This window comes from Canis lupus, chromosome 18, assembly GCF_003254725.2.
Source record: "Canis lupus dingo isolate Sandy chromosome 18, ASM325472v2, whole genome shotgun sequence".
In the NCBI taxonomy this organism is placed as follows: domain Eukaryota; kingdom Metazoa; phylum Chordata; class Mammalia; order Carnivora; family Canidae; genus Canis; species Canis lupus.
Window position 1 is genome coordinate 42,999,681 of NC_064260.1, and position 22,638 is coordinate 43,022,318.

Here is a 22,638-nt window from a genome sequence, read left to right on the forward strand (position 1 = left end):
TAAACCAGCCACCACAATCTACTTTGCTCCATCCTGTTTCCCCACTGTCCCCATTTTTCTTTTTTTTGAAGATTTAAAAAAATTTTAAGTAATCTCTACACCCAACGTGGGGTTTGAACTTACAATCCCTAAGATCAAGAGCTGCAAGCTCTACCAACTGAGCCAGCCAGGGGCTCCTCCCACTCTCCCCGCTCTTGAGGGCTTGGCTCAAACCGGGCTACCCCAGGAGGTCTGCCCTGACCCCAAAGGCCCATGGGCTCCTCCCGCAGCAGCCCCCCAAGCCCAGCAGGGGCTGGTACCCACCTGTCCCTCCCTCCCAGCACCCTGCCACTCACACTCCAGTCCACAGTGCTCCGGATCTGCCGCTCTGGCTCACTGCACAGGGCCCCGGGAGTGGGAGGAGGGGGTGCCAGGTGCTGGAGGCCCGACTTGGTGATGGCTTTCCTACAGAAAAGGAGATCGCTGAGGCCAGCTGAGCACCTGGTAACTCTACTTCCTTCCCCTCGTGTTACCTGCGATCTCTGCCCTCACCGTGACCTCAACCCCTGGCCAAGGCAGGGACTACAACACCCGTGCCATAGCAGCCTAGGAACCTAAGCAGTTCCCAGCAGGAGACTCAGCCCTCCTCATTGCCCTTGGAGGGTGGGCTGGCCTCCAGGCACTATCCAGAGCTATTCCCAAGAAGGGGGCCCTCAGGCCAGGTAGAGCCTCGAGGTCCCTCCTCCAGGCCAGCCTCCTCGGGGTCTGCACACCTGCCCTGCCGGCCGCAGCTATACCTACGCAAGCAGGGCACTCCAGGTCTGGGGTCCCGCCGACTTGCGCCGTAGGGCTACCTGTCGCCTGCGGGACAGCGGGCGCACTCGGGCAGGCAGCAGAGCGCCAGCTGCGGTGCCTGAGGCTCTTCGGCCCCCAGGGCCGGGGTGTGGGCCTGGGGCCCGCTGCTGGCTGAGGCGTCGATAGTAACCGTGCAGGCCCCAGAGGGCACAGTCATACACCACGTCAGCAGGGAGCAGGTGGGAGGAGGCTCGGCGCCGCCGGCGCAGACAACCAGGCACAGGCAGGAGGGTGCCCCGGTGCAAGGAGGGGCCCAGTCTCCTGGCGCCCAGCTGGGTGGCACTCAATGCCGCAACTGTCACGTCCTCCTCCCGAGACGCCTCCTCCTCCTCATTCATGCCTATGAGCCCAGCCAACAGCAAGGGTGTGCTGAGAAGCTGCGCCCCAACAGTGGCAGGCTGTGCGGTGGGCACCTCATTCACGACGAAGCGGGGGTTGCAGGCAGGAGGTGCGGTGCTGGAGCGCCGGCGGCTGGCACCCCGGGCCCCCACCCCGCAGCTCAGGAGGCAGCCCTGGAGCTGTGCACTGGAGCGGCGCCGCTGTGCCAGCAAGGAGGAGGCCTGTCCAGCAGGGGAGCGGCGCCGGGCCTTGCCTGTGGGCAGCCCCACGCTGCTGGGCCGCCGCTGCCCCTCCCCGGGGCCTGGCTCCTTCCGCTGGAAGCGTCTCCTAAAGAAGGTCTCCATGCCAGGGGCAGGTGGAGGGCTGTTGGGCAGAGACCGGGAGCATCAGGAGCTGGGCCAGGCTCTGGCCCATCCTACGCTCTGGAGCCCAGTCATGGCCTCTACCCTTTGAACAGAGAAGGGACACAGGGAGGAAGAAGGAGGGGTCCACGGCCTCTGACCTCCATAAATAGGTCGTGTGAGGGTACCACGGAATCCTCAGGGGAGCCCACAGGCACCACTGTTGGAAGCACTACCGCTCTCCCCAGTTATACCCTCTGCTGCCCCAAGAGTAACGAGTACAAGGGGCTTCCAGCCACCCATGTGGCTCCCCTGTCCAGGCATCATAAACCACAAAGCCCTGGCCTTTGACTCCCTTGCCTGAAGCTGATGGAAAAGAAAAAAAGGAAACTGGAAGCCCACCGTCCTGGGTTCCAGTGTACAGTTGGCTTCTACAGACTGAGGGGCCAAGGAGAAGCCTTTTTCCCCGCCCTCTCATTGGGCCTTTTTTTAGCTACCAACTGAGAGCAGGTTAGGTTTAGGTGTCCCCTCCTGGGACATGGCACAAAGTAAGCTATGGTAATAAAAGGAGGCTCTCTGAAAGGAAATTCAGTCCAGATAAGACCCCTAGACTCAGCCCCAAACCGTGGGGTCAGGCAGAGATTGGGCACCAGACAAGGGGAAGATCTGACTTAGGGATCAAAGGGCTCTGGTGACCAACGCCCTCAGACTGGGGGAGTTATACAGGGAGAGAGCCACCCCAGTCCTCAACCATGGGGACTCTACATGGGAAGCTATGAGAGGCCTGAGCCAAGAGGAAAGCCTTCAGGTGTGTTCTGGGTGTGCATCTCTATCTCTGAGGGGCTAAAAGCAGGCCCTTTCCTGATGTTAGACTGCTCTGTCTCACCTTTCTGGAGACGCCGAGGACGGATCTCCCATGTGTGCAAGTACCAGGTGACGGGTGAGGTCTGAAAACCCTTCCAGCCCTGCTGCCAAGGGAGCCTGTGAACTGCACTGTGTCCTGGGGACCAATGCTAGAAGCTCCAACTCTATACCCAGAGTTCCCTCCTGTGGGGGACTATCCTTACTCAAACCACCCTCCCTTGACCCATTCTTAGCCTCCTTCGCCAGCTCATCTACTCCTGGCTGCCCCTTCTTACAGGCTGCTGGGATTACTGTACCCTCACTTCTTCCAAACAGTGGGGGAAGGGCAGGAAGCCAGGTATACTTGGGGCAGGGGTAGGGAGGATGCCTCCAGAATGCCCAGGGCCTGTATCCCACCACCAAGTGATCTCTTGGGCCCTGGCAGCCACAGAGAGGTCCAAGTCACAGCCATGGGACATCTGCCTGGGGCCAGCAAGAGACATACGGCCACCTGCTAAGGGCCTAGAGGAAGTCAGGCATGGTGGGTGGGAGCCTTGGACAAACGGTGGTGGATGCAGGGCTCGAGGACCCAGGCCCACAGCTACGTGCCGACTGCCTGTTTCTCCCATCACCCACTCACCCACTCTTTAATCTGCTACTACCCTGTGAGTCCAGGCAAGCAATGCCAGGCTGAAGCCCTGGATGGGTACAGAGGTATTTAGGGAGAGGCACATAGGGCCAAGGTGTCTGAGCTCCTGTGACCAGGAACAACGGAGGCAGTGTGCCTGGGGAACCAGTGTTCGAGACTGCCTGGCTCTTCTTGGTCTCTGCCTGTTACAGTCCCTCCTCCGACAGGAAGAAGGGCAGGAGTTAAGCTCTGAGGGCAAGTGAACGGGCGTGGGCAGAGAGCTCTTGGCTAGCTACAAAAATCACTATCGCCAGAGCTAACGTTTACGGAGTGCCCTCCATGGGCCAGGCACTCTGCTAAGCCCTTTATAAACACACGTTATCATTTTATAAACCAGAGCAACATGAAAAAATAGGCCCTGCATCATGCCATGTTCCTGATGGGAAGCTGGGACACAAGGAGGTAAGCTGCCTGAAGTCCACAGCTAGCCAATGGGGAGCCGATGACGGAACCCAAGTCTGCGTGAAGGCAAAGTTTGTACTCTAGAAGCTCAGCGGAGAGTAGGATCTTTCTTTTTGGGCAATGGGGCTGAGACTCAGGTGGGCCGGGGCAGGAAGGGGAGCCTTGATAAGAGCAACAATGGCCGCTGAACTGCTTGAATACCTACAATGGACAAGGCCCTAAGCAAGTACTTTCATTTATCATCTCACTTGATCCCCACCACAAGTCTGTGAGGCACGCAGGATCAGTGGCTCCACTACAGAGACGAGGCTTGAATAGGTGCAGTACATGCCCCACGTCACAAGGCCGCTCGGTGGCAGGACTGGGACCTGAACCCAGGCCTGCCTGACTCTGGTCTGCTCTGTACCCAGGAAAAGAAGCCTGAAGGCCCAGCTGCCCACTGCTGCCTGGGCACTGGCTTGCCAGCACTCCCCCAGGGTGTCAGCTTTCCCCGCCCGTCTGGTCAGGCTGCCCTGTGACAGCTGCCCAGCCTGGAGGAGATTAGTCACCCGGACACACACCGCCTGATGCTAGTGTCACCCAGAAAACAAAAGGCCACAGTAAGTAGGGGGGAGGTGCTGCAGGCACTCTGTGAGCGGCGATGAGGTCTGGGGCAGTGGCCAGGGCCCAGACCCACACTGATGAGTGGGGCCAGGAGGCAGGGGCCGCCTCACAACAGGGTGGCAGCTTACGGGTGCTTCCATAGGGCTCCAGCCCACATGCTGCCGGGGAGCCCCAAGTCCAACCGTCCAGGAGTCTCATCAGCTGCCTGGCGGTGCAGTCACTTTGAGTGGGGAGCAAAGCAGGCTAGCCAGGCCACTGTCGTGCGACCATGTACAAAGCCGTCCCCACATGGGCCTGTCATCTTGTTTGTCCAAGGAGACTACGAGACTGGCTGAGCTGATATTTTATGACAAGTTGTCCTGCACAGCACCCATGCCTCTATGTTCCCAATGCCTCCTCCCCCCAGGCCCCATGCTTCCTGCTCCTCTGGTCTCCATAGAAACCTCTGTCCTCTGGTCAGCAATAGCCTGATTCCAGACTTCCTATCTCTGCTGAGGCTTCTCCTGGGTCCTCTGAGAAGCCCCACTTGGCCTCAGGCGTGTCCCAGCCTTTCCCCGCAGCACAGCTCTAAGCAGCAGTGTCTTCTCGATTCGTGCTCTGCCATCTATCTTCAGCATACCACACACTACATGTAAAGGTCACTGGAGGAGACCCCGCAGGGTTCTGACACCAATAGCACAGCAAAATGGCTGCCTCTGAGCCTTCTGCGGGGAACCCAAGGGAAGCTTGTCACACCCAAAGGGAACAGGATGGGAAAGGATTCAAGGGTTCCAGCTGGCTGTTGAGAGCCTGGGGAAGACAAAGGATGCTATAGGAGGGACACACATCCGGCCATGTGCCTTTGATGAACAGCAGCGAGTGTGGCTACGGGCAGCTGCCAGTGGGTGAGCGGGTGTCAACGACCCAGCTTCGTTGGCTACCGGCTCGAGAGAACCAGACTCCCAGCCGCCCAGCCTAGACTATCTCCCTCCCTATGTTAGTTTCAAGTGGAAAAGCCCTAGGGCTTTGGAATCCTCCCATTGCTTTCCCGGTTGGATCAACTAACCTTTCTGATCCTCAACTTTCTCATCGGCAAAATGGGGTGATACTACCCAGTTGAGAAGGTTGGCATAAGGGAGGTTCTGATGAGATGATGGTATAAAGTACTTGATGATACCTGGCAGAGGGTAGGGGCATGGCAGAGCCTACACCCACAGCAGACACAAGGGTGTGTGGATCGTGCCTGGGGTTTTTGTCTCTGCCTGTGGTGGGAGTGGGAACCTAGAAAGGGAAGCAGGAGTCCCTGGGGTAGCCACCACCCACCACATGAAGAACAGAGTCTGGCAGCGAGAGCCACCTGGGTATCTGCTCATACAGTAAGAAATGCCCTCTGCCCCTCATAGCAGGCCTGGCCCCCAGAGGTGCCTGCACAGGACACCCCATGGGATCTGGCCAGGGTTCTCATCCCCCCTTGTGAGCAGGGCCCCATGTGCCCATCTCCTCAGGGAGGCTGGGAATGGTGCATAGTGGCCCCAGAGTGAGGGTCTGGAGAGGCCTCCCCAGGGGCTACTGGTCAGAAGCCACCTCTGGGTGCTCTGCTCCCACAGCCCGAAGGTCAGAGGGAAGGAGGTGGAGACAGTGTGGAGGCAGGCCTGTGGGGGGGGGAGGGTGCTGGTGAGACAGGGTCCAGGCTCTCCCGAGGTCTTTACTTGCTAAGAGAAGCCTGCCCCAAACAAAACAAAACAAACGCGCAGCAGGGAGCAGGTGAGCCAGGGTTGCATAGGAAAGGCGGCCGCAGGCCAGTAATGTTGACCTCAACAGGGTCTGGCTGGGGCAGGAGCCTAGCCTACCCCTTCCCTTCCCTTTTCCATCAGCTTCAGAGCCTCATCCAGGAATGGTGGTGCCTGGGCCCACCATGATCCGTTCCTCCCCAGACCCACCCAGACAGATACAGGAAGGAGGAAGCAGAAGGCAAGGAAGGGTTGGGGGGTAGTCCCCTTTGACCTGATCTGGAAGGCAGGGTGGCGGGCAGGAGGTGGGCGAACGGGTGGGGCCTGGGGTCCCTGTGGGCAGGTAGCCCCGGTTCTGCCTCCAGCTCCAGGCTGCCGGCCTCTGGCGGAGCAAGTCCTAGTTTGGAGAGTGAGCAGAGCCGCTGTGGCTGCTCCCCTGCCCCCTCCCCCTCGTCACCCTCCTCCCCCCAGCCTGAGACAGCCGTTATGAAAATAACCCGATTGGTAACCAACTGCACTTCCTCTCCCAGCGGCAGCTCCAGGCCCTGCAGCAAGCAGGCGGCCGGTGGGCGGGCGGGCACACGCGCACCAGTCCTGCCTCCTGGCTTCTCTTCCCAAAGTCCCCAGAGCCAGCCTGAGCAATAGCCCAGTAGCCTCCCCTCCACCTGGCACCCGGTAGAGCCACTCGGCCCCTGCCTTGGCTCCCAGAGAAGGTCTGGGGAGGTAGAAGTGGGGGGTGGATCGCACCCTTTCTGGCCATCGAATGTCCTCTCCTACCCACTGGACAGGTGTTCTGGGGTTGGGGGAAAGCGTCTGAGACAGCTAAGCACTGGCTCCCATCAAAGTAACCACAAAAACAAATATCTGTTGAGTCTTTCACAACTTACAAAGCACTTTTTCACAAGCATTATCACACGGAAGGCTTATAATTCTCCTGCACGGGTGGCATTACCGTCCCAGCTAAACCACAAGCAGCTGAGGCTCATGGAGGCTTGTGACTGCCGGAGCCCAGAAGTGGCTGAGCTGGGACTATCCAGCCTGGGTCTCCCCACCCTGCCAAGAGAGGTCTGTCAGAGCTGCCCTGGCTTGTGTCCCGGAGAGGTCAGCTCATGTCACACCCATCCTGTCCAGAATGCCACCCCCTTCCTCCAGCTTACACTCCTGGCTCTCCAGGGTCAAGTGTGGTAGCTCTCAAACTCCCAGGGCCCCTTTACACTCTTAAAAACTACTGAAGATCCCAAAAGGTTTTGTTTACGGGGGTCAGAACTAGTAATATTTACCATATTACAAATTAAAACTGAGAGATTTAAAAAATATTAACTTATCTAAAAACAATAAACTCATTTATGTTAACATACAGACATACTTTTATTTTTTAAAAAAGTTGTATTTCCAAAAAATAAAAAATAAAAAAAAAATAAAAATAAAATTAAAAAGCTGTATTTCCTAAAAAAAAAAAAATTAGGTAGAAGAGTAGCATTGTTTTAATTTTTGCAAATCTCTTTAATTTCTGGTTTAATAGAAGACAGCTGGATTCTCCTATCTGCCTCTGCAGTCAATCTGTTGTGATATGTTGTTTTGGTTGAGTATGTGAAGAAAATTCTGCCTCACATTGACATGTAGTTAGAAGAAGAGTATTTTAATAGCCTTTTTAGGCAATTATGGATGTTCTTCTTTGCTACTTCATCAAAATGTGACAAGTGGTAGTTTCTTAAAGGTTAGTGGCTATATGGAATCTGAAACCATATTAATGAACTTTTCACTCATCTATCTTGCATTGTGAATTTTGTAATATCAAGCATTGGAAAATATATTTTACTGAGTTATGCAGATCTTCCAAACTTGACACATTTCCTTATACAAAATCAAGAAGTCATACTTGCTAACGTCGCTATTGGTCTCACCAGAAAAGTCTTCCAGTCCTGGGAAGCTGTCAGGCTCTAGACAGTGCATATGAGGTTTTCAAAATTCTAATTCTTGCCTTTCAAAGGCTCAAATTTTATCATCAGCAACAAATACTGATACTGGTTTTGAAGTGACAAGCTCACTTCATTCATTTTTGAGAAAATGTCTGCCAAATACCCAACTCTGAAGAGTTTTGTCTGCCAGGTGTTCTTTCGAGTTAAAAAGGTGTTCCTTAAAAAAAGTAACTAGTACAGCTTGCAACCCAGCAGCAAGACTGCTTTTCTTTCTTTCTTTTTTTTTTTTTTAAAGAGTTAATTTATTTATTCATGAGAGACACAGAGAGAGAAAGAGAGGCAGAGACACAGGCAGAGAGAGAAGCAGGCTCCATGCAGGGAGCCCAACGTGGGACTCGATCCTGGGTCTCCAAGATCACGCCCCAGGCTGGAGGCGGCGCTAAACCGCTGAGCCACCAGGGCTGCCCAAGACTGCTTTTCAAGACAACCATCACAGTCTGCAAAACTGCCTTGACTTAGATTTCACATTTCTTCATACAGAATATTTAAAAAGATGTATACTCGAGGGTCTGGGCTTTATAAAATTAATACATTTTACTGCATTTTGTTGTGGTGAGTGTGAAGAATACCACGGCTTCTAGTTCGTGTTGGAGCCGCTGCCTTGGTTTGTGTCAGAGGGCCAGCTGCTCCACACCACCATTGCCTCTGCACGGTCACTACAAACACTACTAACACGGTGAAAAGGGCGTGAACCAGGGCGGCTCTGAAAGTATTATTATGCCAATAGTTCTGACCACACTAATTCTCTGAAAGGGTCTAGGGCACCTCCAGGACCACTTTGGGAACCACTAGCTCAGAATGAATTCCAAAACCTCCAGCCTGGCAAATGTGGCTTCTGCAGTGTGGCACTAACCCAGCCTCCTCAGCCCAGACACAAACCCCTGAGCTCTAACCAAGCCATCCTATTCTCTGTGCCCCAATGTGGCCTTGCCCAAGCCCACTACTGTGTCCCTGCACACAGCATCCCTTCTGCCCGGAATACTGGCTGCTTCCCAGCTCGTATCAAAACCCCACCTGCTCACAGCTGCCCCAACCAAGAATTCACCATTCTCACTAGTAACCTCACATCACTCATTTGGTCACATCACTCATTTTGGTTTCTCTGCCGCTGGACCCCTGGAAGTCCTAATTCTTTCAAATGCACATATCTTGTTCCTCCCATCCACCCACCCACCAGGCCACAAGCTCCCGGGGACCAGGGGCCAGGTCCAGTATATCTGGGCATGCCCAGCACAGTGCCTGGCAGTGAGTCCAGTGTTTACCACCGATCAGCTCAGAAGGAAGGAAAAGGGAATTCCGTGGGGGAGGGGCGAGGGCCATAAGGGAAGAGATGGGCTTCCTCCACCTCAGGCACCGCACCCAAGGACTGACCACAGGGCCCAGGCCGGCCCAGGCCACTTTTCTTTGTCAGGCACAAGGGGATGGCAACAGCCTTTGTTTTAGCAGCTACCTTCTTCTCCTCTCCTCTCTAGAGCCCAAAGAGTGATGAGGGAGCCCCCTTTCAGGGCTAGGTGCCATGGTCCACTCCATGCTTCCATGGCTTTCCTTATGAAACCTGGACAGGAGGACTTGGCAACATGAGGGTGGTGGGCAAGGAGGGAGAGGAAGGGCGGCTCAGGGGCTTGGGGGGTCGGCCCAGGCCCCCGCTCTGAGCTCCTTGCTGAAGCATCCCCAGTCTTCCAGCTCGTCTCAGGGTGAGGCTCCTGCAAAGCCCTGGAGAAACGTCTGTGGAATGACTGACTGACTCATTCCTCTAGAGCCTCCTCTCCAAGCCATCCTCCCACCAGCACCACACATCATCCCAGGGTGCCCACTGACCCCCGAGTAGCCTTCCACTGTCAGCTGAGCAAAACGCAAAGCCCTGCGCCTGGACTCAACTGGCCTCTCGGCCTCCTGTGCCATCTCTTCTGTACTTCTTTACATTTTGACAGATGACACAGCCTGTGCCAGGCACTGTTCTAATAAGCATTTTACAAATTTCAACTCATGAAACTTTGTAAAAATTATTAGTATTATTACCCCCATTTTAGAGGTAAGGAAACTGAGGGACAAAGAGATGAAATAACTTGCCTGTGGTCATCCAGCTGGTAGATGGCAGAGCTGGGATTTGAACCCAGGAGTCTGCTCTAGGTCTATGCTTGAAACCCCTCCCTCTCTACTTCCGGGTTCTCTCTGTGCTTGTGCTTTTGGCACTGGGCAGTCTGTCCGGAATACCATTCCCCTCTTCTGCTCAGTGACCTCTCATCTTTTTGCTCTTGTCTTCTGGGAGCTGGCTCAGACACTGGCTCTGCTGGAAAGTTCCTCCCAGCCCCCTCTCCCGGGGGGTTAGCTGCTCCCACGCTCAGGCCTTCTCTCTTGGTTATTCTTGGCCACCAGCGCTAGTTTGGTATCCCCTACCAGACTGTGAGCCCCCGGGACCACGAAGTGCCCGTAATTGCATCCCCAGGGTTTAGAAGTGTGGGACGTGGAAGAAAGAGTGAATGGAGGAAAAAGTGAATGGTCCAGGTTCAGCTACCTGATTAAGCTGAGAGCAAAGAGCTTCAGGCACACCGACCCAGGGGCTGGCTGGTTCCTGAGGCCGTCTGGCCAGCACTAGGAGGACAAGTTCCTGGTGAGGGCTGAGCTCTGGTGGCTCAGAGGCACATGCTGAAACCGATCCCTGACGGAGCTGTCCATATGTCTCCGAGTCTCCCACACCCCTGCTGGCCCCCGGAACAGTCTTCCCTCGTGGCCGGTCCTCTCATTGCCTTCTCCTGTATTTGCAGCAGGCTCCCATTCCCCATCTGCCCAGAGCAGCATGCCCCCTCATCCCTCATTCAAAATTTAACTCCCTCTCTGAGCTTTCTATCTGTGCTGCTCCCTCCTCCATCCCCTAGAAGAGCTTCTCAGAATCAGCTGTCAACCCCCCCCCCCCAAATGCCACCGCCACCGCCCTGCTTCCACACACCACACACAGGGCCTTTTCCTGCCTTTGAGTCTGTGCCTAAAACGTCTCCAAGAAATTGCCGGAGACAGAGAGCTTTGTCGAGGACTTAGACTCAAAGGTCCAGAGCGGTTCAGCTACAGGGCCTCAAGTCAGGTTTCTTACCCTGTCTGAGCCTCAATTTCCTTATCTAATACATGAGGGTAACACCACCCTGTCTTCCTCATGGGAGCCTAGAAGTTTGTTCATGGTAACCGACTCTTCAGTTGAGCAGAACTTTAAAGGAAATAACTCCAGAGACCTAAAAATGAGGACAACTGCTCTAGAGCAGTGCTTGGCAACAACTAAGTGGAAGATACACCACCCTGTAACCAAGCACACAAGGAGCCTTGTACTGGAACAGTCTCTGAAGGGCTGCTTCCCATGGCAAACATACCACCGACAACCTAAATGACCATCAACAGGGTACTGCACAAATAAGCTGCCATACAGTTATAGAAAGGATTAGTATAGAGCACCCAAAATGGAACACCAGGGCTCATGCCTCTAGCTGGTTAAATCTCCAAAATGATATGGAGAAAAAAACCCGAACTCAGAATATGTATGGTACACCATTTAGTCAAGTGCAAAACCATACAAAACAATACTATATGCTGTTACGGATGGACACCTATGTAGGAAATGTTTTTAAAAGGCATGAGAATACAAACACCAAAAAAAAACAAAAAAAAAACAGGATTGTGGTTTCCTCTGGGGAGGGAGACACAGGGCCTCTACCTCTATCTAAGATAAAGATGGCATGATGGTTAAGATTTGACCGAACTAAGTGGCGAGTGTTACAGGATTCTGTTAGCTTTTCTAACTGTAAAATATTTTGTGCTTTTTAAAAGATTTATAAGATAATTTTTAAGAACCACCCCCCCTCCCACCCCCAAGAGGGAGAACAGCTCCCTGGGGTTGCTCTGGGTCTTCCACAGATGGATTCAGCAGTGGCAGGGAAGCCGAACTGTGTTCTTTACACTGTCTCATAGTAGGAACTCCATGTCTGTGGGGCCGGAAGGTCTCCCCCCAAAGGATGCCTTCCAGAGGAGGGTGAGCGGGTGGCAGGTTGTGTCAGTGGGGTGTCTGTGTGGGCTGGGGAGCAGGAACCAGCTTGCTCCCTTTCACAACCGCCCCCGCCTTAGTAAAATGTCAGCAAGCTGGGGAAGGGGGGGCGGAGAGCCAGGCAAGCTGTTAACCCGCGAGATGCTGATGCTGGGGCGTGGGTGGTGCAGGCCCAGGCTCCCAGACAGCTATTTTGGCATGTGCTGTGATCGGGCTCAGCCCTGGCAGGGGAGAGGCCTCTATGTGGGAGCTCTGGACTGGCACTCTGCCAGGAGCAGGGGGAGGAGGTCTCTGAAAGGGAGGGAGAGGGCTCTGGGGCTCTTTCTTGCTCGTGAGGTGCTGAGTACAAATGAGGCCCAGTGCACCGTGCTGTCTTCCAATCACCTCTCCCCAGGCCACAGGCCACAGGCCACCCATGACCTCAGGGTGATATCAAGGGTTCCTCTGAACACGTCTCTTGAGTCTTCTGCAACCCACACTTTGAAAGCAAGATAAAAGATCACAGACTTGACCCTCCACGCCACACCCAGCCAGGGAGCACATGACAACCTGCTCACAGCCCATTCTCCCTCAAACTCTCCTCGTCCCAGTCCCAAGGGTTCCCCCAGCCCAGCCTTGCTGCCCCTGAAGCTGGGATTCTGGTGCCAATTCTCCCTTGAGGTCAAGGAACAGAACATCTCCCGGGTCCCACTCCACTTGCATACAAGACAAAAGTCTCTTCAAGTCACAGAACACTCAAACCTGTTTTAGGCACTACCAGTTTGGGGCTAGGGAACAAGAGAAAAGGATGCTAGAAGTGGAGCAGCCTGTGTCGTGAAAAGATCCAGTGCGAGCAGCGTGATTCCAGGCCAGGCCTCTATCCTCTTTGAGCCTTTTTGTGTTTTTAAAGGTTTTATTTATTTATTCATGAGAGACACAAAGAGGGAGAGAGAGAGAGAGGCAGAGACACAGGCAGAGGGAGAAGCAGGCTCCATGCAAGGAGCCCAATGTGGGACTCGATCCCAGGACCCCGGGATCACCCCTGAGCCAAGGCAGAGGCTCAACTGCTGAGCCACCCAGGTGTCCCCTCTTTGAGCCTTTGTTTCTTATCCGTAAAATGGGAATAAAACCAACTACAATACTGTTGTAAGGATTACACAAAATGTATAGATTCACAGATTTCTGGCAACTGTTAATTGGCAGAGAAAGATGAGTTTGTACATCACAAACCTGGATACAGACGAGTGTGGGGGCGGTTGGGAGTGCTCATGGCCTCAGCTTCCCCCTCCTCTCCCTGGGCCACGGGTCCCTGGTCTCACCCAAACCTGCTCTCCACCACCTAACTGTACCTGGTGTCTCAGATCAGGAAGGGGACACAAAGGAAAGATGGCAGAATGATAGGCAGCTCGTCGAGAGCGCTTGGTCACTGCTCTGGCCTATTCTTTTCCCACCCAAAACTACCTTTCAAGGCTCCCACCCCTGACTAAAGTGCCACGAAGGTCCCATGCTGAGAACTATGGGGGTGCCCTAAGGGTAGCAGGGTTTCCACCAAGGAAACAGGAAGCACCACCCACAGGTGTACCCACTAATCTGGCCCAGGGACAAGGGGAGCTGGTGAGCCTGGATGCAGGTGTGGCAATTCCCCCTTCTTACCCACACCGTCTCCCACGATGACCTACAGAGCCACTCAGGTGGCAGTCTCCAGAAGGAGATGCAGAGAGGGCAGGGAGGAGGACAGGTGGAGGGTAGGGTGAAAGCTGCCAGATGAGGATTCCTGAGAAAACAAGGAAGGCCATGGGGTCCTGAGATGCGGTACAAATTGACATGAAACTGGAGTCAGGGGACCAGTGTTGGGTCCTAGATAACCCCTAGCTAGCTGTGAGACCGTGGCCCAGTCAGGGCTGCATCACTGTGCCTTAATCTTTAGGGAGGGGGAGGGGTTGGGCCAGGTGCTGGGGAAGCTCCCGCCCCGCCTGCCTTCTGCCTCATTCTGACTGGCTCTGCCCTGGCAACCAGAGCATCAGGTACTTACTTGGCAGGGGGAGGTGTCTGTGGGTCCACCCACAGCAGGTGTTTGGGACTAGTGCACTGGATGGAAGGAGAATCTCCCTTCCCAGCACCCTCTCCACGACGGTAGCTGTCGCCCCCCTGTGTCGCTCTAGCAACACTGCAAGGACAAGTTGCCCATCTGCTTCTGGACCTTGAAATTCTCTTGAGCCTTTGCAGGGATACAGGGACCCAATCTCTGCTCCTCCTAGAGCCCAGTACAGGCCAAGCCTCAGGGCCATGTGCTCACTCACTTCCTCCTCTGCCTGGGGGGATGACAGGTGAATTCTGGAGAGGGCTCTAAGACGTCAGGGACAGCAAGTCTGATTCTCTTTCCTCTACCTGCAGCTGCCCAGCGCCTAGGATTTCTCTGACTAGGGTCACTCAGTCCCTGCCTGGGAGGACATCCTCTCTCCCTCCTGCTCTCTTCTGCCAGCTGGGTGGCTCTGCATCCTGAGATGTGACCTTTTTGGAGGACAGCACGGAGAGAAAATGACAAGAGTTGCCCATCCCCTCCCGTGACCTGTAAGCAGAGACTCTGGCCGGTGTGTGGCAGTGGAGGAAGACGAGAGGAAGATGAGAGAGAGAGACAGATAGACAGACACCTCTCCTAGTTCCCAACCTCGGCTTGCTCCACGTTGGTACACGATGTTGCAGGGGCTAGGCAGAATGGGGTAAACTGGCGCCACACCTCAGCTACTGGAGTCCCTTTTTCTTCTCCAACTGGCAGGAATCCAGGGACTCTGGCTGCACCTGGTCCTCTGGACACCCGGGCCACTCCCAGTATTAGCCTGAGTAAGACAAGCCACTTAAAGAGGCTTCTTTGCTCCCAGACATCCCGGCACCACAGACAGGGGTTCTCACCTCTACAAGAGGCATCCCTCACCACGTACCTTCCCGAGCACTGCAAAATCCAACCCAAAGTTCAGCTCAGGCTGCCCAGCGGGCACCCTCTACCAGTCTAGACTACGCTCACTTGGGGCCATGTGGCATCACCTCTAAATGGGACCTACTGTCTCAAACTTGTTCCACAGGTGCATTTCCTGCCCTCTGGGAACTGATGACTTTGAGCACTAATGAAGGGCAGGGGGTACAGAGCCAATGCTCAGGCTCCCAGGGGCTCTGCAGGGCCAGGCTCCTTATGTCTAGGCGTGTGAAGTGCCAAGTAATTTCTGATGCCCCTGAGGTGCAAAACCAGTTAATCCACAAGCTGTGTGACCTGCCCAGGGTCAGGCTGCTGGGACCATGCCAGAGGATAAGTGAGTCCTCTCTCCATGTGGGCCCTGGAAGAGCAGAAGAAGGTGGAATCAATTGCCCTCCCGCTTCTGACTGACCACCCCCTAGGCCAATAGCATCTGAAGGATAAGGACAGAGGAAACCCCATATGTCCTGGAATTAGGGCAGGGCCTATACCTATTCTTCCGGGAGGGGCTGATGGCTCCCCGCAAGGATCCATGAGGTGGAATGGAACTGGGAGGATCAGGGCCTAGCTTTTTGTCTTGCTGTGCTAAAAGAGAAGCAGTTGTTACTGCTCCCCAGGTTCCAAGAGAGTGAAGCCAGTTGCCGGGGTCTGAGATGGGCTTTAAGGAAAAGCCTCTTTAAGGAAGATGCCAAAGAGGCTGCCATTCACAGACTGTTCAACCTGCCCAGATTGGGGATGGCAAACGCGAGGCCCATGTACCACCACTACCCCTCCCAAGCCCGCAGCAGAGCACTGATTATAGAACTCAAGCACCAAGCCAAGATCTGAATGCAGCCTCAGCGGCCACCACCAATCTACTTGTTATCGTCGGTCCTTCCTTCTGGCCACTGTCAATTCACTTCTCAGGTCCCTCAGTCCCAAGGTCTGAGGATGGGCTAAACGCAGAGGATGGAAGCCCAAAAAGAAGCAAGAGCCTGGTTAAGGATGAACATGGAGACCGAGGAAAAGATGGAGGGGAGGGGCTGGCTCCAGCCACGGCACTGGGGACTTTCACCTGAAAATGCAACTAGCAAAGGCGATTCAACCAAAGAAAAAACATTAAAGGACAATGCCCAGAGCAAGTGTACTATCCCAAATGTCTGCCCCCTCTCTCCAACCAACGCAAGGGGTAGGGGGTCAGCCCCAGGGGGCATCTGATTCTCTGAGTTCCCAGGCCATTCAGGAAAGTCTTTTTCCCAACTGCCCTCTCCCTGACTCTACTGGCTTTTCCAAATATATTCATTTCTGAATAACCCACTGCCCCAGCACAGTGCTACTACGCAGAGACGCTCCTCACATGCTTCCAGAGGTGCTGTTTGATTTTCTTATTAAACAGCCTATCAGATCACGTACCATCCCCAGAGTGATGTAATACTTTGGTCCTCAAACCTGGTAGCATATTAGAAACACTTGTGAAGCTTTAAAACACACACACACACACACACACACACCCAGACCCAATCTCCAGACCTGATGAGTCAGGCATGCTGAGGATAAGATCTAGGAATCTGAATTTCCTAAAGCTCCCTAGGTCATTGTGATGTTCTGTTTGGGAGACTGGTAGACAGAAAGGGTTTTGGACTAGAGTTCAAACTCTCCCTCTCTCTCTTGCTTGCTGGGTGACTCTGGACAAACTATTCATTTCTTTGAGCTTGAGTTTTTTCTCATCTATACAACACGTATCCTGCTTAGAGAATTCCATGAAGGTATTTGCTGATTCTCTTGCTTCTTGTTCTTGCCTTTGGACGTGCCTGAGGGTCATCCCTACACGCACAAACCTGTACCCTTCAGAAGGGGCCACAGCCACAGGCCACAAGAACCCAACACTTGGTACCCTGTGGGCAGGGACAGGAAGCCTCTGGTGGAGCCCCTCCCTCTCCCTCCGGAGCCTGTGAACACCGGAGGCTACATCCTGCAGAGCTAGGTGTAAACTGCTCCATCTTGCAGGGCTGTGGGTGACAAAACAGAGGTACTGGAAGCCTCGCTCTCTCTGCCTGTTTTATATGACATTGAAGCTTGCGTGGCTTCACAAGAGCCCACGGAGCTCCATCTGGCAGTGTGAGAATCCTGCTCTCTGCGTGTGCTTGGTGACACAGATACAAAGAACAGGGCCCTGGCCAGGGTAAGGCTGGCAGAGGGCATAGGTCAGCATTACAGGTTTGCCAACCCGTGCGACAGGAGAAAAAACTGCCCGGGGTTATTGGTGGGTAAAGTCTACCCTGGGAAGGGTCAGGGCAAAGCTCGGGTAGGGGGTGTGCCGAATGCCCCGAAGCCAGGGCAACTGAAGAAAAGTGAGAGGGAGGACCTGGGCAGGCTCCAAGTGATCAGAGTCCAAGCCTCTGGGGTCCTTAGCTGATTGGCTGCAAGCTCCCTGACCACTGCAGGAGGGCAGTGGTCAGTCAGGAAAAAGCCCAGGGAGCCAGGTGGGGTACTCACGGGGCTCCACCTTCGCTCACCTTACACCAGGGCTGCATGGCAGGAAGCGGCTCCCAGCCAACGCTGGCACACATGCCATGAGCGGCTTGCACTCAGTCTTTCCACACCCTCCCCCAGGTCCTCACCAGAGTCCTGGTCAACCCCGTCCCAGGCATAAGACGGTGACATTTGGTGTGCAAGAGGAGGGGGCAGGACGGACGGAGCTTGAGCAGGCAGCAAAGATTCCAGGCTGCAGCCCACCCCACCCCTTACCCAGCAAGAGCTGGATGCGGGGTAGAGGGGAAAAGTGCCTACTGCCTAACAAGGTAGAGGCTGGGGTCTCTCCGCTAACGCAGAGCAGAGCAATACAGAACAGGTGGCCAGGCACCCCCAGCCTCCGCGAGAGGCTTAAAGTGATGAGCGATCAGCTCAGTGGCCAGAACTCTGGGACAGCCATGTGTTGTGCCAGGATCAGCAGAGGCCATGTTCTGCAGATGCCATGCAGGGGTGGTAGGCAAGCGCCCCGGCGAGGCCCGGGGGTGGGGGCGGCATGACCCCTCACCCCCTGCACACACCTCACTGCGGCCAGGAGGCTCGAGGGGACCCTGGTCTCTCCGTGCCAAGAAGGGGCGCGTGAGTGGCCACGGGGACCCCCCTGCCGGTGCTGCCCCGCACGCAGCTGCAGGCTGCCCCGGCCTGGGTACCACAGAGGAGGCGCGCCGAGCGGCAGGACGAGCCGAGCGGGGCCGACCGCACACAGCCCGCGGCGCCCGCGCCCGGCGGACACGTCCCGTCCAGGTCCGTCCCGAGACGGCCGCGGTGCCCGCCCCGCCCGCCCGCCCGCCCGCCGCCGCGCGCTCACCTGTGCCCGAAGAGCCGCAGCCCGGGGAAGCGCCGCTTGTTGAGGCGCCGCGGCGCCTTGTCGGGCTCGGGACCCGCGTCGCGCTCGGAGCCGCTGGACGAGGCGGAGGCCGACTCCGAGTCGCTGCTCCGGGCCTCGGGGCTGCCGTCCCGCGGCTCCATCCGGCCCTAGCCCCGGCCGGCGGCGGGCCCGCGGGAGACGCCCATGCCGGGCGGGCGGCCGGGGCTCAGCACGCCGGCTCCGCGCCGCCTGCCGCGGCCATGGCGCGCCCTCGCTCCGCCCGCCCCGCGCCGCGCGCCCCCGCGCCCCACGCCCAGGTGCCCGGGAAGGGGCCGCCGCCGCTCCAGGAAGTGCCGCCGGCCGCGGCCGCAGGACCCCGCATAGCTGGCCGGGCCGCTGCCTGCCCGCCGCCGAGCACGCCCCCTCGGCTGCGCGGCGGCTCCGGCTCGCGGCGCCCTCTGCCGGCCGTGGGCCGCGCCGCAACCCGCCCCGGCGGCCGGAGTGGTCGGGGCCGGGAGGGGCGGGGCCCGGGAGGGGCGGGGCCCGGGAGGGGCGGGGCCTCGAGGTCGCGCCTCCCCCCCACGCTGGTCCTCGCGGATCCCGCAGTATCTCCTCGGGCCCGGCCGACACACCTGCCCTGGGCACGCCTCGGCGCACAAAGCCTTTCCTCCCCTTAGCCCCTCCCCGAACAACCTACACGCTCACCGCTCACGAGTGAACACCCGCGAGGGCAGCTGTCACCCCCTCTCTCCCGCAGCCGCTCGGGTACAGACGCCTCTCTTGCTCACCCTGTACCCACTCCCAACCGCTCAGTCTCCACTCTTACCCTCTTGCTCTCCCAAATCACACCCACAGGCGCAGAAGTCACACAGTGCTCCCCACAGACACAGAACAAACACGCCTCTCACACACACTTAGGCTCACTCCTTACCTAGACTCACACTTCCCACCCCAGCCTCACACTCCGATATACATGCTAGGACCAAGGTCATGTAGTGACCCTGGCACACACCAACAAAGAACATACACGTTTCTCATACAAATTCCTCTCTCCTCAGCTCTTCACAGTCGTTTCCCACCCCTTGGCACACTCCTAACATGTAGTGTTTTCCCAATGCAATATCCAATGGAGCCTGTAGATCTCTTACACTACAGGAGTCACCTGCATGCCTCGTACACATGCACACGTATAGACACATAAGAACCATATTCTCATCCACCAACACATACACCTACAGGGAACATACACATCTCTCTCCTACTCACAGATAGCCACCTCCGCCTGCCCCCCCCCCCCCGCCCACAGCAGTTGCAAGTTGCCACGTCGCTCTTATGCACTCATCACCCGCCCAGAAGTATACCTCGCAAGCACAAGCACAAACACACCCCCAAAGGCAGCAGAGGTGGTCCCCCTCAAGAGATGAGGAAAGCATTTGGAATCAGAGAGCGATCCCCTGGGCTGGCCCAGCCAGCATGCATGCTTGGGAATGAGCAGCAGACACCAGGAACCTGGAAAACAGGATCCCCTTCCTCCCAAAGTCTGCCACCCCAATGCCCACATCAGTTGCCCGCTGTTTCTGTTAGCACTCCTCTCTGCGAAGCCACATCCTGTGTCACCTTCACTTTCACCCTCTCCTCTGGGGTTCTGGCAGCCCATTTTCCAGCCGTAGCCAGCGGCATATCACCAACGCTCGGGGCCGTGACCTGAGGGCAGGCCTGTGGTTCTGAGAAATAGCCAGCACCCAGGAGGTCAGAACTTTCTCCCAGCATCCTTAAAGGTTCTCCAGAGAAGGTCTGACCCAGGGAGGTGGGGCGCCAGCCCTCCAGCCAGCACAGGTGCCGGGGGAACCAGGAAGAGGGCAGTGAAATCCCCAAGTCGCCCTGACACTGTCCTTCTGGGGTGCATGGGTCCCTCTGAGGAAGTTTCACAATGGTTCTGACACTAAGCTCTGAGGGAGGAGACCAGAGGCAGCTGGAGTTTGCACACAGTCTCACAACACCCACTACCACACTCCTGGCGGGGGAAGGGGCTCTTCTTCCCAGATCCCTCTGCTGTTAGCTCCCTCAGCCCAGCCTCCTGCCACACTGCCCCCCAACAATTCAAACACCAGAACTTCCCTTGCCCTGTCGAGGACCCCTCTGCCCTTCCCTGAGCCTCTGCAGAGCCGCTGGACAACTGGTAGATAAGCTCACGTATGCCACCACCCCCACCCCACCCCAGATAAAGGACTCACAGAGGCCCAGAGGTCCCCGAGCCCACGAGCCCATTCCCGGGCCTCCTCGAGTACCTACTGTGTCTGGGGGGCCTCGGCTGGGATCTGTGGCACGTCCCAGGAGCGGTAGCGCCACATCTGCCTCAGTGCCCCCGGCCGTTCCCCTTCTTCTGTCCCCAGCGCCTCCGCGGGGCCCAGGGCTGTGGCCTCATCGCAGCCTGCCCCGGTACTGTGGCCAGCCCCCAGTACGCTCATCCTGCCCGGCGGCGACTCTCTTCCTCTTTCGGCACTTCCTGACCGGGGGGCCCCGCGAGAGGCCGGCCGGCCGCCCCAGAAGAGGACCACAGGCCTCGTAGGCGCCTTCCGCCGGCTGGGCAGGAGGCTGCTTGGGAAGAGGAGCGGCATGGGAGGGCCAGAGGCAGGTGAGGACAAGCCCAGCCCAGCAGCCAGAGACAGCCCGAGTCAGAGGCTGCCAGCCAGCCTTAGGCTTAGGCTTGCCCGGGCTGGAATCCGAAGCTCGCCTTCCGTCTGGCCATCCTCTCCATGCGGACTCTCCCATCTTCACCTCTTGCACCTGCTAGGATCTCCCACTTCATCACAACTCTGAGGGTACATCGGTGGGCAGTGGCCAGCCCCCACACACCTCTCTCTCCTTAACGCCTCTGTGAGCATCACACCATCCAACCCAGGGCTGGGCACACGGGACAGCGGTGGAGAGGAAAAAGTAAACAGAACAGAGCCAGAAGATGGGGGCTCCTGTCCTGACTCTGCCACTTACTGGATCAGGTCAGAGAGGGCTACTTCTCTGAGTCACCTTAAATCCTTTCTGGAATAATGTAGGAGATAAACAGGCTGATGAATATATGTCAGGGAGCTTTCCTGAGCCTCACTTTTCTTATCTGTAAAATGGAAGGAAGGGCAATAGTAATAATTAGGCACATGGAGTTTAGTGCGGATTAAATAAGACGTAAAAGGGTTTATAGATGAATTCATTCAATAAATATTTATTGAGTGCCTTCTGTGCATCAAACGCTGTATTAGGCAGTGAGCAAGGAACCAGGGCTCTAAGCTCACAGAGCTCAGATTCTAGTGGGGAAGACACCTAGAAAGCAGATATTCTACGAAGTAATGCCAGGAGTGCTATAGAGAAAAAAAGAAGCCAAAGTGAAGGGGAAAGAGTTTGATGAGGAGGAAACAGTTTGATTTCCCACTTAGGTGGGATATCAGGGAAGGCCTCTCTGAGCCTAGATGAATCAGGAGCACAAATGACACGACTATTTGGGAGAAAAGCATTCTAGGTGGAAGGAACAGAAATAGCAAAGGCCCTGAGTAAGGGACATACTTGATGTGTCTGAAAAATAACAAAACTGCCTGCTGGACTCTGAGGCCATCGTGAAGATTTAGTAAATAAATAGTAAAGCATACGCTTACTCTTTATGGTTAGGGTTGGTTCTGAGATGGAAATCATCCCTTCCTCAAGCATTCTTTAATCACACCACCCTGTAATTAGTGCTTGAGCTTTATATGTGTTTGTTACCCCAGAAAGGCTGTAAATTTCTCGAGGACAGAAATGGTGTCAGTTCAGTTCAGTTCAATAAACATTTACACTGCAGAACTTGCAGACACAGGAATGCACACGACGCTATCCCAGCCTTGGAAACCTCCATCGGGTGCTATAGTCACCTTTGTGTCCCTCATGGCTGGAACATAATATTTCTCAATGCATATTTGTTTAATAAATTATGCTCTGTCTGAATAATTCACATTCAATAATGATAAAACAACAGTGAATATTTCTTGGACATGTCTGTCCCAGAGACCTTTGAATCCTTATAGCGACCCTATCCTGTTTCTTCCTTCCTTTTACAGATGGGGAAACTGAGGCACAGAGCCACTAAGCTCATTTGTCCAAGGTCACCCAGCTGGTAAGTGGTAGAATTAAGAACCTCATCCCAGGATCTGTATCCTTAAATAAGACATTGCATTGCCTCTCTGAGGTTGAGACATAGCATGGTGATGACTCTGAGGCTTGGCACCCCCCTTTGCAGCCCATCATCTGAATTTTTCAAGGCAGGTTCTGTATGCTGTGGCCCATCAGAGACTCTGCCAGCCAGGCCAAGGCTTATTCTAGAAGGAGAATGTTGCAGAGCCATGTCCTCCTCTCCCAGGGATTCTGCAAGTCGCTGGAGCAGTTAAACAGAGGAAATGAGGCTGGGCTTGTTTTCAGTCTGAGGTTGGCCCTGGAGCAGCAGAGAGCAGGAAATGTGACTCCTGAAGGGGAAGCCGGACAGGCTGGAGGCTCTGAGAGGCAGAGCATTCCTGACTGTAGGACCAGGATCCCCTTGGGCTTGTGCTCCTCCGAACTGTCAGTACTTTCCAGGTGGAGTTGGGAGGACA

General features: G+C 55.6%; 1 protein-coding gene across 13 annotated transcripts in view; it reads right to left on the minus strand.

The window, feature by feature from the left end:
• DGKZ (diacylglycerol kinase zeta) overlaps positions 1 to 22,638 on the minus strand; it is a 41,126-nt gene that overhangs the window by 11,483 nt on the left and 7,005 nt on the right. For 4 of the 13 annotated variants that reach the window (XM_025452000.3, XM_025451999.3, XM_025451998.3 and 1 more), the window contains exons 1-3: positions 6,034 to 6,168; positions 781 to 1,536; positions 336 to 444 (exon numbers count right to left, since the gene is read on the minus strand). In XM_025452000.3, coding sequence (XP_025307785.1) covers positions 336 to 444; positions 781 to 1,517 — 846 coding nt within the window. In that variant the 5' untranslated portion in view covers positions 1,518 to 1,536; positions 6,034 to 6,168. Of the gene's footprint in view, positions 1 to 335; positions 445 to 780; positions 1,537 to 4,178; positions 6,171 to 18,028; positions 18,311 to 20,320; positions 20,527 to 22,638 lie in introns of those variants that run through there. The other 9 variants (XM_025452003.3, XM_025452001.3, XM_025452006.3 and 6 more) reach the window with 6 other exon arrangements.